This window comes from Mustela nivalis (genome assembly GCF_964662115.1).
Source record: "Mustela nivalis genome assembly, chromosome: 17".
NCBI classification, from domain to species: domain Eukaryota; kingdom Metazoa; phylum Chordata; class Mammalia; order Carnivora; family Mustelidae; genus Mustela; species Mustela nivalis.
In genome coordinates, this window is record NC_139036.1 from 29,759,129 (window position 1) to 29,778,178 (window position 19,050).

Sequence of the window (19,050 nt, forward strand, 5' to 3'; positions counted from 1 at the left end):
TGTTGATGGACAAAGGGGATGCTTCTAGTTTTTGGCATCATTTATACAGAAAACTGATATGAACATTTTTTTAAAGATTTATTTTATTTGGGGCACCTAGGTGGCTCAGTGGGTTAAGCCTCTGCCTTCGGCTCAGGTCGTGATCCCAGGGTTCTGGGATGGAGCCCCGTGTTGGGCTCTGCTCAGCGGGGAGCCTGCTTCCCCCCCACCTGCCTCTTTGCTTACATGTGATCTCTGTCAAATAAATAAATAAAACCTTAAAAAAAAAAAGATTTATTTGACAGCATGCATGCTTGCAAGGTGCGGGTCAGAGGGACAGGGAGAGACAAATCTCAAACAAACTCCCTGCTGAGCATGGAGCCTGTCTTGGGGTTCAATCTCATGACCCTAAAGTCATGACCCAGTCTGAAATCGAGTCAGATGCCTGACTCACTGAGCCAATCAAGCACCCCAGTAACATACTGTAGTTTTGTAGTAAATTTTCAAATCAGGAAATTGAGTTCTATAATTTTTTTAAAAATTGAAATAAATTGACATAAAAAAGTTTTAGGCTGGGGTGCCTGGGTGGCTCAGTGGGTTAAGCTTCTGCCTTTGGCTTAGGTTTTGGGATTGAGCCCCACATTGGGCTCTCTGCTCAGCAGGGAGACTGCTTCCCCCTCTCCTTCTACATGCCTCTCTGCCTACTTGTGATTTGTCTCTCTCTGTCAAATAAAATCTTTAAAAAAAAGTTTTAGGTGCATAAGATCACTTTCAAGATAGTTTTGGTTCTTTGAGGGTCCTTTAAAATTCCATTTCAATTTTAGAATGGGTTTTTCTACTTCTGTAAAAAGTATCATTGGGATTTTGATAGGAATTATGTTGATTCTGTAGATTGCTTTGGGTGGCATTGTCATTTTAACAATATTAAATCTTCTAGTGCATGAACATGGGATGTCTTTCCATTTATTTAGGACTTCTTTCATTTCTTTCAGTGGTGTTTGTAGTATTCCTTGTATAAATCTTCAAATCCTTGGTTAAATTTATACCTAGGTATGAATTCTTCATTCCTAGCATATAGAAATGTAAGTTTTTTAAAAAAATATTTAATGTTTAATGTTGTTGATTTTTGTGTTCTGCAGTTTTGGTGAATTTGCTTATTAGCTTTAACAGTTTTTTTGTGGACTCTTTAAGGTTTTCTGCTGACAAAATTAGGTCATTGCCAACAAATAATTTGACTTTTCCAGTAGGGATGCTTTTTATTTCTTGCTTAGTTGCGCTCTGTGAAATTTTCAGTATTGTGGTGAAAATGGACATCCTTGTCTTTTTCCTGATTTTAAGGAAAAAGTTTTTATTGTTTCACTATTGAGTATGATATTCACTCTGGATTTTTAAAATATTTTATTTATTTATTTGACAGAGAAACAGCAAGAGAGGGAACCCAAGCAGGTGGAGTGGCAGAGGGAGAAGCAGGCTTCCCTGTGAGCAGGGAGCCTGACATGGGGCTCGATCCCAGGACCCTAGGATCGTGACCTGAGCTGAAGCCAGACACTTAATGACTGAGCCACCTACACACTTCCCCTTCCCCTGCCCCTGGATTTTTTTAAAGTATGGTCTTTATCAAGTTGAGGAAATTCTCTTCTATTTTTCTTGAGTGTTTTTATCATGAAAGGATATCAGATTTTGTCAGAGGCCTTTTCTATATCAATTGAGTTGATTGTGTCTGTTTATTCCTTCACTTTATTAATGTGCTGTATTATCTTGAATGATTTTTATATGTTGAAGTGTCCTTGCATTCCAGGAGTAAATCCAACTTGGTCATGCTATCTAGTCTTTTTAATATACTGTTGAATTCAGTTTGCTAAGCTATTGTTGAGAATTTCCCTAGCACAATTTTGCAGAGTAGGTATGTTGATTTCTCTTGTTTCATATGAGTAAACTTGAGCTCAGTCATACGTCTGGTATCATGTAGCCGTTAAGTGCCAGAGCTAGAAGTCAGACTCCGGTCTGAATATTGTCTAAAGCTTGTGATTCTTCCATTTTAATGGAGAGAAATTCTTAAAGTGAATATGGGACATTGCTATAGTATAATATTTATTTTCTTTAATAATCATTGTACATAATATTATATCACTGGTTCTTACCTTTCATTTTGGTTTGGGAGAAATGCTGGTTTTCCCTAAGTATTAAAATAACCATATTTATTTTATGATTAAGTTAGATTGTGGAGTATAAGGTAAAAGTGCCACAAGTATTCAGAGATGGGAAAGATCACTAACCTGGGATAGGTAGGAAAGTTTTATGGACATAATTAGTGGACATTTCCGTGGGATAGCACATGGAGGAAAGGGGCATATTAGGAAATACAGAAGTATGCCTAGAGTGGTGTGTAGTGCAGCAGCAAGCCTGATTTGACTGGAATGGAGAGACATATTTAAAAATATGGGCAGAGGTTGTTGGGAAGATGGCAGAGTAGGAGGATCCTGGGCTCACCTCTTATGGCTGGCTGCCTAGAGAATACCCACATCAGCATAAATAATCCAGAAAGTGACCTGAAGACTGGCAGAACAGACTCCCCGCAGCCGGATATAGACAAGAGGCCACAACAAAGAGGGTCCATCCCCTCCAATTAGCTCTTGGCAGGATCTCATCAAAGCAGGCCACAGGCCTGGCTGTGTGCAGGCAGTCCAAACAAGGGCCAGCACCACTCCAAAGTGAGTCCTGCTCCAGGGAGAGGGAAGGAAAACCACACGATCAGTCTGATTGTGACCCTAGCACTGGGCTGGGAGGCAGCTGGTCTGACTGTAGGCCCCACCCATCAATACAAGCTTGTCAGAGAACAATACAGGGAAAGTGCCCTGCAGGTTGATGCTACTTCATCTCTGACAAACACCTGGTCTGACTCAACTCAAGCCCAAGGCAGTCCCAGACTGGCCCGCTAACACCATAGGTACCAGACTTGCCCACAATAGGCAGAGAGCCACTGCAGACTGGACTGAAGGCAAACACAGCTTGGCCACAACAGTAGGACACCCCTGTAGCAACACATATAGGAGTCACCCTGGAAGCACCATTTCTCGTGAAAAGGCATTGCCCTGTGGCGCACTACAGGACCTCTTCATAAAGCTACTACTTTTAAGTGCAGGAAACATAGCTGACTTTTTTAACACCTAGAAACACACAGTAATAGACAAAATGAAGAGACAGAGGAATATGTCCCAGATGAAAGAACAGAACAAAATCATTGCAAGAGACCTAAACTGAATGGAGGTAAGTAATATATCTGATAGTGAATTTAAAAGTATTGCTCATAAAGGTACTCACTAGAATTGAGAAGGGAGTGGAGGATCTCCAGGAGACCCTCTACAAAGAGATAAGAAACCTAGAAAAGAACCAATTAGAGATAATGAACTCACTAAATAAAATTAAAAATAGACCACCTGGAATAAATAGCAAACAAGAGGAAGTAAAAGAATGGATTAGCAACCTGGAGGACGGAGTAATGGAAAGTAATCAAGCTGAGCAATGAGAGGGGGAAAAACAATATCCAAAATGAGAACAGACCCAGGAAACTCAGTGACACTGTCACATGTAACAGTTGTGTGATAGGGATTGCATAGAGAAGAGAGAGAAAAGGGGGCAAAAAATTTGAAGAATTAGTGGCTGAAAATTTCCTGAATCTGGGGAAGGAAAGAGCAATCCAGATCTAGGAGGCATAGAGGGCCCCCAACAAAACCAACCCAAAGAGGTCTGCACCAAAACACAAAGTAGATAAGATGGCCAAAAGTAGTGAAAAAGAGAGGACTTTAAAAGCAGCAAGAGAAAGGAAAGCAATTACATAGAAGGGAAACTCCATAAGGCTATCAGTGGATTTTTTTTAGCAGAAACTTTGCAAGCCAGAAGAGAGTGGCATGATATATTCATAATGCTAAAAGGAAAAAAATCTGCAACCAAAAATACTGTATCCAATAAGGCTTTCATTCAGAATAGGAGGAGAAGTAGGGTTTCCCAGAAAAAAGTTAAAGGAATTCATGACCAGGAGCGAAACCAGCCATATTCCTATCACACACAGTGGCATCAGCCTGTGAGTCCCAAATCCATAGTCCAGCAGCTGCCCTTCTGCCCGAGTCAGCGTGCACTGCTGGCTACCTGCTCAATGCAAGTAAACACACACTTTCACCTCAGAATGACACATTGAAGAACAATACATACAGCATGATTCTGGTTACTAAAACACCCCTATTCCCCAAATGAAAAATAAAAATATGGACTGGTTATTTCCTATCACTCCCAGCTTTTTTTTTTTTTTTTTTAAGATTTTATTTATTTGAGAGAGCGCTCACGTATAAGCAGTGTAAGGGAAGAGACAGAAGGAGAGCGAGGGGGGAGAATCTGAAGCAGACACCATGCTGAGCACAGAGTCTGACATAGGGCTCCCTCTCACAACCCTGTGATCTGAGCTGAAATCAAGAGTTGTATGCTTAACTGCCTGAGCCACCCAGGTACCCCATTCCCAACTTTTATAGAGCTTATGGTGTAGCAGGGCAGAGGAGACCCAACAAATAAGGTAACAAAGTGTTATAAGCACAGTGAAGGGAGAAGTACAGGTTGTTGTGGTAATCTGTAGAGAGTCAGGGCAAGCTTTCTGGAGGACGTGATGTATAAACAAATCTAAAGGATGAGTAGGAATAATATAGTTGAAGAGTGGTGTTGAAGAATATCCTGGGCAGAGAGAGGAAGCTTAACCTTGTTGGATCCCCTAGAGTGAAGTAGATGATGTGGGCTGAAACCTGCCCTAAAAGAGTGCTATGGATTTAGCAGAGCATTTTTTGAGAGGACAAAACCTGACCCAAATCTTAGGTTTGCTGAGGGACTGAAGAAATGATCAAGGTTATTAAGAACAGAGAAATCCTCTTGTGTCATTTTCTTTTTCTTCCAGCTTTATATTTGCTGTGAAGTATCCTTCTCTTTATTATGTTTTATTTTTTATAATTCTTTAAGGTTTCCTTGGAAGTTTCATTTCTGAGTTAATTATTTGACTTTAAAAGCTTATGTTCTTTTATAGAAGTAGAAAGGGATAAATAGAAGTAACAGCCATGGGGAGTACATAGGTATGAGATTATGGTTAGTTATTTACCTTGAAACCTTTACTAGTCAATTAAAATATTTAATATTTAACCAAAAAGCTATTGTTTTTGGAAAGGCATTCAGAAAATCTTAGTATCTCCTTTGTATATGATATAAAACTCTTTCCTATCCAGTAATAATTAAAACAATTACATTAATAAAATTTGAAGCTTAGTAGAGATATTGCTTTCTTATAAAAGCTTTTTATAATTGTGAAGAAACCAAATTATGCAGATATTACATTACTGAACTATAGAACTCTTTTAAAACATAAAGTTTTGTATTTCTTATTCATTTTTTAGATCTGATTTATATATCCATATTATATATTCTTCAAAATTAGTTTACTTTTCAGAAAGGAATTTAATAGCACCTTAGACTTTCTGAGGGATTTTATGAGAGGTTAGTTAGAAGTAAATCATCACTGGTTTATTTTTAGAGTGATGGTTACTCTGTCATTGTTTTGTGAAGATTATCAACATCTTCATTGTGAGATCCAGATAGTCTTAGGATCACTTTCTTTCCTATGAAAAAATAGCTTCTTAACTATTTTGGAATGAGTTCTGTCCCTTTGAAAATTTGTCCCCATCATGATGGTAATGAGGAGATAGTAGATTGCTATTTCTATAAGAACCTTTATAATTAATACAGGCACTAGAGAGTTAAACTCATTAAATTTGGTATATAAGTAGTATGTACAAATTAAAGTAATGATGTTTCTATAATCAAAATCTAATTTTTTACCTCCTTAGCGCTGGCTGACAGAACAGAGAGCTCAATGCCCTCATTGCCGGTAAGTGATTTTCTATGATTATTTGTGAATTTGGAAAAAAGTAAGGTGATGGGATTAGAGTATGCCATAATATTCAGAGTTTTTTTGCATCTTGCTACATTACTCCTCGTGAATACAGCGAAAGAAAATAAGCACTCTGTCTAGATAAAGAAATGCAAACTAAGTTATTTGACTCAAAATTATGTAGGATGGATTACATTATTTACCTTCTTTTAGAGAAGCTTCGTGTAACAACTTTTTGTAATTAAAATTGAAGTTTTCTGTTTCCTTAGTGGGGGTGAGAAATTTTTTAAAAAATGATTTATTTGAGAGCATGAACCTGCATGGGCGGGGGTTGGGGTAGAAAGAGACAGAATCTCAAGCAAGCTCCATGCCTAGTGTGAGCTGAACAGAGCTCAAACTCATGACCCTGACTGAGGTTGTGACCTGAGCTGAAATCAAGAGCTGGATGCTTAACTGATTGAGCTACCCAGCTGCCCCTAAATTGCAAGTTTTTGCTAATAAGATAAATACAGTAATAAGTCTTCTATTTCTGATACTCCCTGCCTGATCTTTTCATTAAATAACATTTTCAAAAGAAATGGTTAGATTTCATATCTATTCTTTTAGACATTTTTCTAGGAGTATACTGATATATATACATATAAATTTTTTCTTGAAACACAAATGATATAATACTACTCTGGATTTTTTTTTTTTTTTTTCATATAAAGTATGGTGGGACTTTCCCTGATGATAAGTATATATGTATCATTTTTAAAGGAGTGTGAGTAATCACTCTATGACTTTATGTTGATTTTCTTATACTTATATTCAGAGACATTTGGGTGGTTTCCATTTTTTGTTTTTTTATATAATAATGCCAGATTACATGAAAAGAAATTATATACATTATATAATGATGCCAGATTACATGAAAAGAAATTCCTTCCTAATAATAGATACAAAATTGCCTTTTTCTCACATTCTTGCCAATACTGATTATTAGTCTTTTTTTGGTCATTCCATTAAATGAAAAAAGGGATCTCATTTTTAATACCCTTTTTAAATTGTTGAAACTGAGCATTTTTCAAAACATTTAGCTACTTATATTTCTTTTTTGCTTACACCACCTCTTCACCTCATTTGATTGCACATTTTCATTTATTGTTTACTTTTTTCATATTCTTTAAAAAAATTTTTTTTAGTTTTTTAAAGATTTTATTTATTTATTTGACAGAGAAAGATCACAAGTAGGCAGAGGGGCCGGCGGGGGGGGGGGGGGGGTGGGGGTGGGAAGCAGGCTCCCTGCAGAGCAGAGAGCCTGATGCGGGGCTCAATCCCAGGACCCTGGGATCATGACCTGAGCTGAAGGCAGAGGCCTTAAACTACTGAGCCACCCAAGCGCCCGTTCATATTAACTCTTAAGAAAACCAGCACTATCAAATAGAACTTTCTGTAATGATGGAAATGTTCTATAGCATTGCTGTCCACTAGATACATTGGCAGTTGAGACTTGAAATTTGTCTGGTGTGATTGCAGTGAAATTTTATTCTTATTTAATTTGAATTAATTTGAATTTCTTAATTTTTTATAAAGATTTTTAAAAAAATTTATTTATGACAGAGATAGCGAGAGAGGGAACGCAAGCACAGGGTAGCTGGAGAGGGAGAAGCAGGCTCCCCGCTGAGCAGGAAGCCTGACTGATATGGGACTTTATACCAGGACCAGGCAGATGCTAAACGACGACTGAGCCACCCAGTTAAGCCACCCACGGCCTTAATCTGAATTTTGAATAGTCACGTGTGACTTGTGGCAATCATTTTGGACAGTATAATTTTAGACTGAGGAATTAAGAATTCAGCCTGTAATCTGAATCTTTTTTTGTAATTGACGTATTAAGGTAAAAATGAGTTGCAAACCATACTTTTCATTGAGTCTGTTGTTTTAGTAGTTTAGTAGTATTGTTGTTTAGTAGTATATGGTATGAATATACTACTATATGTAATATGGTATATATAATATGGTATGAATGATAGTTAGCTCTGTTTTGAGGAATGTTTGTTAGATAATTTCTTTTTTTATGACTATCTTTCTTCACTCTGTATGATGTCCTAAGGTTTATGCATACTGTAGCATAGGTCAGAGTTTCATTCCTTCTTAAGGCTGATGAATATTCCATCGTGTACATGTATCACATTTTTTTTTTTAAAGAATGATTTATTTATTTATTAAAGATTTTATCTATTTATTTGACAGAGATCACAAGTAGACAGAGGCAGGCAGAGGGGGTGGTGGAAGCAGGCTCCCTGCTGAGTAGAGAACCTGATGCAGGGCTCGATTACAGGACCCTGAGATCATGACCTGTGCCGAAGGCAGAAGCTTATTAACCCACTGAGTCACCGAGGTGTCCCTCATTTTTTTTTTTAAGATATTATTTATTTATTTGGTAGACCGAGACCGAAGGCAGAAGCTTATTAACCCACTGAGTCACCGAGGTGTCCCTCATTTTTTTTTTTTAAGATATTATTTATTTATTTGGTAGACCGAGATCACAAGTAGGCAGAGAGGCAGGCAGAGAGAGAGGAGGAAGCAGGCTCCCTGCCGAGCAGAGAGCCCAATGCGGGGCTCAATCCCAGGACCCTGAGACCATGACCTGAGCTGAAAGCAGAGGCTTTAACTCACTGAGCCACCCAGGCACCCCAGTATCACATTTAGTTTATCCGTTCATCTGTCGATGGACATTTGGATTGCTTCTACTTTGGGGCTTATTGTGAATCGTGCTGCTATGATCATGGGTGTTCATCTTTTCTAGAACTGCCTTCAATTTTTTTGTATATATACCCAGAAATGGTATTGCCGGATTATATGGTAATTGTGTTTTTAATATTTTGAGGTGTAGTTGGCAAATAAAATTGTTAAGGTACTTAAAGTGTACAACATGATGATTTGATATTATGTATACATTGCTAAAAGTTTCCCTCTGTTGATTTAACTAACACTCATCGTCTCACATTATTACCTGTGGAATGTGCTTATATTAAAAAATCGTCTCAAAGTCTTGAATCAGAGTATATGTATATATTTTTTTTTCCAGTGCTCCACTCCAGCTGCGAGAACTAGTAAACTGTCGTTGGGCAGAAGAAGTAACACAGCAGCTTGATACTCTTCAACTCTGCAGCCTTACCAAACATGAAGAAAATGAAAAGGACAAGTATGCCCCCAATTTCTTTGTTCAAGTATTTCATAGATGTTGCCATATGTTTTTTTTATTTTTTAAGTTTTTATTTATTTATTTGACAGAGTGCTAGCAGGAGGAGTAGGAGAGGGAGAAGCTCCCTGCTGGGCAGGGGCCAGCCTCTGGGCTCTATCCCAAGACCCTGGGATCATGATCTGAGCCAAAGGCAGACATTCAACTGACTGAGCCACCCAGGCATCCCTACTATGTGTTATCTTAATGAAACTATTGAAAGTTTCTCTCTCAACTGACTGAGCCATTCATGCACCCCTACCATATGTTATTTTAATGACACTATTGAAAGTCTCTCTTTTGTTTTATAGGTAAACACTTAAGTATTTTTCTTCTGGCATGGTGTGGGTATCACTGTTTTGAAAGACCCTTCTAACTCTTGATTGGCTTCTTTTATGAGAGCCTCTAATAAGAGGAGTGCAACTGCTAGAGGCCTGCTGGCCCCTCTTGCCTTGGTTTGCTGTAGGTGTATATGGGCCACCGATAAAGAATTGTTATGATAAATTTCCTATATTGTAAAAGCTGTGTTCTAAATTTGGTAGTGTGGAAATCAGGGTAAATGAGCTTCCAGATAGTATCTAATATGCTGTTTTTTAAATACTTTTATTTCCTTTTGGTATTCAGATTACTTACAAATGAGAAATATAAAATGTAGACCTGTTAAGGTATTTGAGCTCTGTGTACTTCATTAGTGAAGCTTTTTTTTTTCTTTTTTAAAAATTTATTTATTCTATTAGAACACACAGAGGAAGGGACAGAGGGAATGGGAGAAGGAGAGAAGCAGATTCCACACTGAGCATGGAGCCTGACACAGTGCTCAGTCTCATAACCGTGAGATCACAACCTGAGCTGAAATCAAGATTTGTACGCTCAACCTACTGAGCCACCTAGGTGCCTCTAGTGAGAAGCTTTTTCAGAAATGCAGCAGTGTGCCTCCCCCCCCCCCATCTTTTTTAAGGTTTTATTTATTTGAGAGAGAGCACAGAGGGAGAGGGAGAGAGAGAAGCAGACTCCCCACTGAGCAGGGAGCCCAATGTTGGGCTCAGTCCCAGGACCCTGAAACCATGACCTGAGCCAAAGGCAGACGCTTAACTAACTGAACCATCCAGGTGCGCCCCAGTGTGTGTTTTTTATAGGCAACAGAGTTTATTTATTTGACAGAGAGCACAAGTAGGGGGATCAGCAGGCAGAGGGAAAGGGAGAAGCAGGCCCCCTACTGAGCAAGGATTCCAGTATGGGGCTTGATCCCAGGATCCTAGGATCATGATCTGAGCTGAAGGCAGATGCTTAACCAGCTGAGCTACCTATGAGTCCCAAATTTTTTAAAGTGTATTAAAATATACATTGTATAAAATTTACTTAACCATTTTTAAGTTTACAGTTCAGTAGGTGTTAAACATATTCACATTGTGTACTAATCTCCAGAACTTATTCGTCTTGCAAACCTGAAGTTCTTTACCCATTAAACAATAACTCCCCATTTCTCCTACCAACCCAATGGTGGCATCCACCATTTCACCTTCTGTTTCTGTGAGTTTGACTATTCTGGATTACTCATGTAAATAAAATCATAGAGTTTTGTGTTTTTGCTACTGTCTTCCTTGACTTTACATAATATTTATATCAGAATTTCCTTCCTTTCTAAGGCCGATTAATAATCCATCATGTATATTTATCACATTTTGTTTTATCCATCTGTTGATGGACATTTGGATTGCTTCTACTTTTGGGCTGTTGTGAACTGTGCTGCTATGATCAAGGGTGTTCATCTTTTCTAGACCTTACCTTCAATTTTTTCTTTTTCTTTTCTTTTCTTTTCTTTTTCCCTTCCTTTCCTTTCTTTCCTTTTTTTTAAGATTTTTAAGTAATCTTTACCCCACAATATGGAGCTCAAGATCAGGAGTTGCACACCCTACTGGTTGAGCCAGCCACACACCCCTTTTTTAGATATATACCCAGCAGTGATATTGCTTGATTATATAGAATTCTGTTTTAAATATTTTGAAGAATTTCCATACTGTTTTCTATGGCTGCTGCACCATGTTACATTCCCACCAATGGTGTATAGGATTCCAGTTTCTTCACATTCTTGCCAACACTTGTTTATTTTTTTGATGGTAGCCATCCTAATGGGTATGAGGAAATACCTTGTGGTTTTGATTTGCATTCATCTGATGATTTGAATGTTGAACATTTTTCATAATGCTTATTGGTTATTTGTACATTTTTGAAGAAGTAGGTCTGTTAAGTCCTTTGCCCATATTTTAATTGTGCTTTTGGGTTTTTTGTTGTTGTTATTGTTGTTTTTCTGTTGTTGAGTTGTAAGAGTTCTTTTTTATATTTTGGATATTAACTCCTTATCAGATATGTGATTTGCAAATGTGGTCTTTTACTCCATTGATTGCCCTTTAACTTTGTTTATTGTGTCCTTTGATGTATAGAAGTTCTAATTTTTTAAAGATTTATTTATGTATTTTAGAGGGTGTGCAAAAGTGAGAGAGGGAGAGGGAGAGAGAATTCTCAAGCAGAGACTCTCCTGCAGACTCACTGAGCTCGGAGCCCAACACAATGCTTGATCTCACCACCATGAGATCACAAACTGAGCTGAAACCAAGAGTTGGATGCTTAACTGAGTGCACCATCCAGGCACCCCAGAAGTTTTAAATTTTGATATAGTTCAGTTTATTTTGGGCTCTGTTGCATGTGCTTTTAGTGTCACATTTAAGAAATAATTTTGAAATCCAGTATCATATAGCTTTTCTCCTGTGTTTTCTTCTAAGAATTACATTATATGAAAACATATAAAATGTATATTCATTTGCAAATCTTTTGTTGTAGGATCAAAGTCTTATCTTTGATTAGGTCTTATGACCTGTTTTGAGTTAAATTTTGCATATGATAAAAGCTAAAGTGTTTTGTCTGCTAGGGCTACCATAACAATACCATAGGCTGGGTGGCTTAATAACAAATTTATTTTCTCATGGTTTTGGGACTGGAAGTTTGGTTTCTGGTGAGGCCTTTCTCTCTGACTTGGTTTAAGTCTCTTACTCACTGTGTCCTCACAGGGCCTTTTCTCTATTTGTGCACACTTCTGTTACCTTTCTCTTCTTGGACAGCCCAGTTTTGTTGGGTTCGGATACCACCCTTAGGATCTTGTTTAACCTTCATTATCTTCTTAAAGCCCTGCTCTCTAAATACATTTATATTAGGGCTTCAATATAGGAATTTGGGGAGGATACAGTTCTTTTCATAACCAGATGCAAATTCATGTTTTACTTGTGGATATCCATCTTAAGGGGAAACTCATTTAAAATTGAGTTGTTCATTTTTTATGCAGATATAGTATCGCATTATACAGTTCCATGTGTCTTGATTATTGTTAGCATTGGCCGTATGCGGAGCAAATTTTGTATATGTATACATATTCATGTAGGTATAGACTCATAATGTGATTTGCTCAAAATGTAGTATGATAGAACATCTATAGTGATGCAAGAAAATGATTTATTTATGCATTATTTAACTAATCTGCATTTTTCACAATTGTAAAGTCTTTATAAATTAATGAAACAATACTAAAATTTTTGTACATACATGTGCTTTTTTTAGCTTAATTTCTAGAAGAATGGAATGCATTTTATTTTTTTTTTTTTTTAATTTTTTAAAAAATTTTTTTAATTTTTTTTTTTATTTATTTGACAGAGAGAAATCACAAGTAGATGGAGAGGCAGGCAGAGAGAGAGAGAGGGAAGCAGGCTCCCCGCTGAGCAGAGAGCCCGATTCGGGACTCGATCCCAGGACCCTGAGATCATGACCCGAGCTGAAGGCAGCGGCTTAACCCACTGAGCCACCCAGGCACCCCTGGAATGCATTTTATATATGTTTCCTGAGATATAATCATTTAAAATTGACTGACCTCGGGGCGCCTGGGTGGCTCAGTGGGTTGGGGCCTCTGCTTTTGGTTTGGGTCATGGTCCGGGGGTGCCTGGGATCGAGTCCCGAATCGGGCTCTCTGCTCGGCAGGGAGCCTGCTTCTCTTTCTGCCTGCCTCTCTGCCTACTTATGATCTCTGTCTGTCAAATAAATAAAATATTTAAAAAAAATTGACCTCAATCAGAAAAATAATTATCATATGATCTCTCTGATAGGAGTAATTTGAGAGGCAGGGCAGGGGTTGTTGGTGGTAGGGAAGGAAAAAATGAAACAAGATGGGGTCGGGAGGAAGACAAACCATAAGAGACTCTTAATCTCACAAAACAAACTGAGGTTTACTGGGGGGTGTGGGTGGGTAGGGATAGGGTGGCTGGTTTATGGACATTGAGGAGGGTATGTACTATGGTGAGTGCTGTGAAATGTTTAAGTCTGATGTTTCACAGACTTGTACCTCTGGGCAAATAACACAGTATTTGTTAATTAAAAAAAAAAATTGACGTGTTTCCCAAACTTAGGAATTTGTTGAAGTAATTACATTATAATTTAATTTATTTAAACTATATTTTCTTTTCATAATATATAGATGTGAAAATCACCATGAAAAACTTAGTGTATTTTGCTGGACTTGTAAGAAGTGTATCTGCCATCAATGTGCACTTTGGGGAGGAATGGTAAGCAGAAAAAATTTAGCATATTACTTTTAGCTAGAAATACTTGTTTGATTTAGATAGAAAGTAATATTTTACTGTGCTTATAGAATGAAATTTAAATGCATCTGATTTATAGCAGAGGTATCATACCACAGCCTTCCTTTGTAGGAGATGTTGCTGTGGAATCTGTGACCACTTACATAAATATTTTAATTGAAAACATATAAAATGTATATTCACTTGCAAATCTTTTGTTGTAGGATCAAAGTCTTATCTTTTTTTTTTTTTAAAGATTTTATTTATTTATTTGACAGAGAAAGATCACAAGTAAGCAAAGAGGCAGGCAGAGAGAGAGGAGGAAGCAGGCTCCCAGCTGAGTAGAGAGCCCGATGCGGGGCTCGATCCCAGGACCCCGGGATCATGACCTGAGCCGAAGGCAGCGGCTCAACCCACTGAGCCACCCAGGCGCCCCAAAGTCTTATCTTTGATCAAAGGCCAGTTGATATGTCCTGGCCATACCAGTTTTGGTTTTCTTTAAAATGGAACAACAACTTTCAATATTGTGAAATAATACGAATGCAAACATTTGGATCCTTATGGGTTTTTTTTTTTTTTTTCTTTCTATTCTAATTCAAAAGTAGTTCTTTAAGGCATTATACCTTTTATCAGGTCTAAAATATTCAAGTTAGTTTTCCTGGAAACAGCTTTTTATTTCACAGTTGTATCTTTTGTTTAACTAATACTTAATTAAACTGTATACTTGTGTAATAGGTACAATTAATGTAAATAGGCTTGAAAATAAACATAATAGGTTCTTGGTGGGGAGAGTTAGTTATAGTGGGAGCAGAAGTTGCTAGACAACTAGACATCTGTTAGCAATAAGAATTGATCATTCTTGGGGTGTCTGGGTAACTCAGTCGGTTAAGCATCCATCTCAGCTCAGCCCCTGAGCTGGGTTCCATGCTGGGTATGGAGACTACCTTTAAAAAAAAAAAAATCATTCTTTGGGCTTTAGCATAGTTTAGGAAGAGAATGGCAGGCATCTTGGTTGAGTAGAGTTCAATTCAGAGAGTGTTCTGTTAAGATTTGAAAACTAATGTGATACGTAGAAAAAAATTGAATTCTTACAATTTAGTACTTAAATATTAACATATTTAACTATGTTAATATTAATATAATGTTTATATACTATATATAATATGTTAATATTAATAATATTAACATAAGTAGTAAGAAGCAATGGAAACATTCTTTTTCATATTTAAGTGGACAGGCAAAAATCTACATCTTTTTTTATCTTCAAGACCATGGTTAGATGCTTTGGTTGGACAAGACCATTCTGGGAAGAACTTAACTGTTAATAGGCAGTTTGTTTCTTTCTCTTCCTTCCTTCCTTCCTTCCTCCTTCCCTTTCTCCCTCCCTTTCTCTTTCTCCCTTTTTCCCTCCCTTTCTTCCTTTCTTCAGATTTATTTGTTCATTTTAGAGAGAGAGAAACAGCATAAGTGGGAGAGGGAGAGAGAATTCTTTTTTTTTTTTTTTTAAAGATTTTATTTATTCATCAGAGGGAGAGAGAGCGAGCACAGGCAGACAGAGTGGCAGGCAGAGGCAGAGAGGGAGAAGCAGGTTCCCTGCCAAGCAAGGAGCCTGATGCGGGACTCGATCCCAGGACACTGGGATCATGACCTGAGCCGAAGGCAGCTGCTTAATCAACTGAGCCACCCAGACGTCCCGGGAGAGAGAATTCTAAGCAGACTCCATGCTGAGCACAGAGCCCTATGCGGGGCTTGATTTCATGACCTCAAGATCATGACTTGAGCTGAAATCAAGAGTGGGATGTTTAACTGACTGAGCCACCCCGTCATCCAAGAAGGAGTTAATTTTGCAAATAGTGAAAAGAACTCTAAGGATATGAAAAAAGCTAGTGCTGACCAAGAAGAGAGTGGCAAATAAAGTTGTGTCATATGGTTTGAGCCATGGTTAAAGATTTTGGTTCTTTCTGATGAATATAGATTTCTAGATTAAGTGTAAATGTTTATTGCTAAAGTTTTTTTTTATCTGCAGTCTTTGAGGATTTCCTACATGGGCCAAGTGATTTTAAGTAAATTCTCCTTGATTTTAACAGTAAAGACAGCCAAAAAAATTTCTTGTGAAAATATTTACCACTTTATTAATACCCATGGAGTGTTGATAAAGAAGTAGAATTGATTGAGGTAAAAGAAAATGTTCTAAAACTTATTTTTTTTAATTTAAATAGCATGGTGGACATACCTTTAAACCTTTGGCAGAAATTTATGAGCAGCATGTTACTAAAGTGAATGAAGAGGTAGCTAAACTTCGTCGGCGTCTCATGGAACTGATCAGCCTAGTTCAAGAAGTGGTAAGACTGCTACTGAAAGATCATTTTCCATTTTATAGTCTAGCCTATGTAATATATATTTTTTATAATATGAATCAATTATGTTGAAATCAAGATTTGAAAATCTGTAAGATACATTTATAGTCCTTTATACCAACTTCAAACTAGCTGAGGAATTTGTATCCAAACTCCTGGCCTGTTCCACATTTGGAGCCAGAGAATTGCCTTTTCTTAAGCAGAAATAGAAAATGAATGTGTTAAATAAGTTTGTTTGATACAGAGTCAGTAATTGACTCCTAAACAGTCAGTATTGACTTTTGCAAAGTAATTAAATCATTCATTCTTTGGACCCTCAGCTTTTGGGGGTGTTTTTGCTACCAGTGAATGAGCTATTTCTGATGTTTTGAATTAGAACTCTTTGGAATTGAAAGAGTAATATTTAACCCTACTCTTCAAATACTTTATGGGTCCAACAGCTTTGGTGAGGTATTTACCATTTGTAATATTATTTATATGGGGAAATGTAATAAGTTTTAGACATTTAAGTACTGAATATACTTTTGGAATTTATTTTGTTTAAAGGTGCCAGAATGGTAGTTAAAACTAATGAGGTTTGAGGACCATCCCTAACTTAAGATGTCTTCATTTTACCCTTTCAGGAATCAAGGTTCTATAGCCTTTCTTATATAAAAAGTAATATGAGTTGCATGTATGCTACCTACAAAGTAATTTTAGAATGTAAACAAGTTGAATGACTTCTCTTCGGACTTCTCTACCTTTTTTTCTATTACTTTTTTTTGACAACATAATTTGGTCAGGGAGGGTGTTTTACCATTGAAATTCTCATTGTATTTATAATAACAATAAGTATAGGAAAGATTGTTTTCTACTTCTGGTGGTATGCTTTTATGAAATCTGCAATGTACTTTGCAATCTTTCTTCTGAAAAAATTTAAAACTACGTAAACTAGAGTAGATACGGCTTTTGAAATTTTTCATTTGTTTCAGGGTTTTGCCTGATGTGAACCTGGCATCAGTGTATACTTCTATTTTTGAACAATTATTATTTTTTTTTTTAAGATTTAATTTATTTGGCAGAGAGATCACAAGCAGGCAGAGAGGCAGGCGGGGGGGGGTGGGGGGAGGGGAAGCAGGCTCCCTACTGAGCAGAGAGACCGATGTGGGACTCGATCTTAGGACCCTGGGATCATGACTTGAGCCGAAGGCAGCGGCTTAACCCACTGAGCCACCCAGGTGCCCTGAACAATGGTTTTTTTATCAGAGATATGATTGGGGCTTTGAGTATGTGTTTTGTATATAGCACCTAACCAATATTTTTTAATATCTTTCACTGTTAAAAGAGCATTTACTTTATTATGTTTGTTTACATTTAAAAGTTTTGTTCCTGATTCATTTCAGTGCACAATTTTTTAAAAAATATTTATTTATTTATTTGACAGACAGAGATCACAAGTAGGCAGAGAGGGTTGAGGGGAGGCAGGTTCCCCGCTGAGCAGAGAGCCTGATGTGGGGCTTGATACCAGGACCCTGGGATCACGACTTGAGCTGAAGGCAGAGGTTTTAACCCACTGAGCCACCCAGGTGCCCCTCACTGCACAATTTTTTTAAAGCAGTGAGTTTCCTATGACACATAAGTAATTAAAAAGTATTATTGGGTTTCACCTTTTAAAGAGGAAATCAACTGACTTTAAGAATAATTGCAGTGATTGCAGTAATGTCTGTTTGCTTTTGTTTTAAAAATTCTTCATTTTTTTTGGTTTTTGTTTTTGTTTTTGTACCTGTTTATCATCTAGGAAAGAAATGTGGAAGCTGTTCGAAATGCAAAAGATGAGCGTGTTCGGGAAATTAGGAATGCAGTGGAAATGATGATTGCACGGTTAGACACACAGCTGAAGAATAAACTCATAACACTAATGGGTGAGTGTTTTCCTATGTTGTTAGAATATGTGGTGCTTTGAGCCTCCTTGAGATTCATTCTTGAAAGAGTGAAGGTTGGTGAGTTGTTAATAGGCTAGGAAAAGATTGCTTTCAGAAGTAAAAGTTCCACCTATTAAATGTTCCTCTGTATCAAATAACATTATATGTAGTTGATATCAATTTCCACTAAACTCATGTGTATGTATGCTTCTAGCTCTTTAGACTAGTGATTTACAAAGAAAATGGCCTGATGTGGCAATGTGCCTGCCTTATCATCATCTCCACCCCCCCACCATGTAAAGCAGTTTTTTCCTTCTCTAGTTATTCTGTAATAATAATTCCTTATTCCTGTGTGTTTCCAGCTTCTTGAGACTATTTCTGTCTGGGCATTTTTTTTTTCTTTTTAAGCCATTAAATTCTGGGAAAGAATTACTTCAGTAGAGTTGATTGAGTAAAAAATGTACTTTTCTAGATATTTAGATTCCTTTGGAAAAAATAAAAACATTAATTTCCTTACAGAATATATTGTCATTATGTATTCCTAGATGAATTTCGTAGACCTGAATTGTAATTTGTCTAAAATTGTAGTTAGGATTGATTCTGAAAAAGCTACTACAGTGTTAGATTGAACCTTCTGAAGCTCTGGGAAAATTTTGTAGGGTAGCTGTAGTGAAGCTTTATTTACTTGAAATTGATTCCTTATTAATGACTATATTCAATGAAAGTTAATTTCATTCTTAACCAGTAATGAGCCTGAGTATTGGTGTTTTGTTTTTAAAATAGGTCAGAAGACATCTCTAACACAGGAAACAGAGCTCTTGGAATCCTTACTTCAGGAGGTAGAGCACCAGGTGATGAAATAATAAATGTAATGAAATAAAGTCTGTTCACAGGCTTTAAAAAAATTCATTTTTGGACAGGGTTATGGAAGACCAGATGATTAGGAGATCTATGTGCTATGTTGGGAATTTTTATGAAATAGGAGTTGGCTGATTCTGTTCAAGTTTTCTCGGTCATCTTTGGGAACAGGATAAAAATTAATAAGATT

The 19,050-nt window shown here is 37.2% G+C and overlaps 1 protein-coding gene across 4 annotated transcripts in view; it reads left to right on the forward strand.

Moving 5' to 3' along the window:
* TRIM37 (tripartite motif containing 37) overlaps positions 1-19,050 on the forward strand; it is a 135,721-nt gene that overhangs the window by 6,656 nt on the left and 110,015 nt on the right. For all 4 annotated transcript variants that reach the window (XM_082705899.1, XM_082705898.1, XM_082705897.1 and 1 more), the window contains exons 3-8: positions 5,856-5,896; positions 8,973-9,089; positions 13,642-13,729; positions 15,964-16,086; positions 17,879-18,002; positions 18,786-18,853. In XM_082705899.1, the coding sequence (XP_082562025.1) occupies positions 5,856-5,896; positions 8,973-9,089; positions 13,642-13,729; positions 15,964-16,086; positions 17,879-18,002; positions 18,786-18,853 (561 nt within the window). The remainder of the gene's footprint in view (positions 1-5,855; positions 5,897-8,972; positions 9,090-13,641; positions 13,730-15,963; positions 16,087-17,878; positions 18,003-18,785; positions 18,854-19,050) is intronic.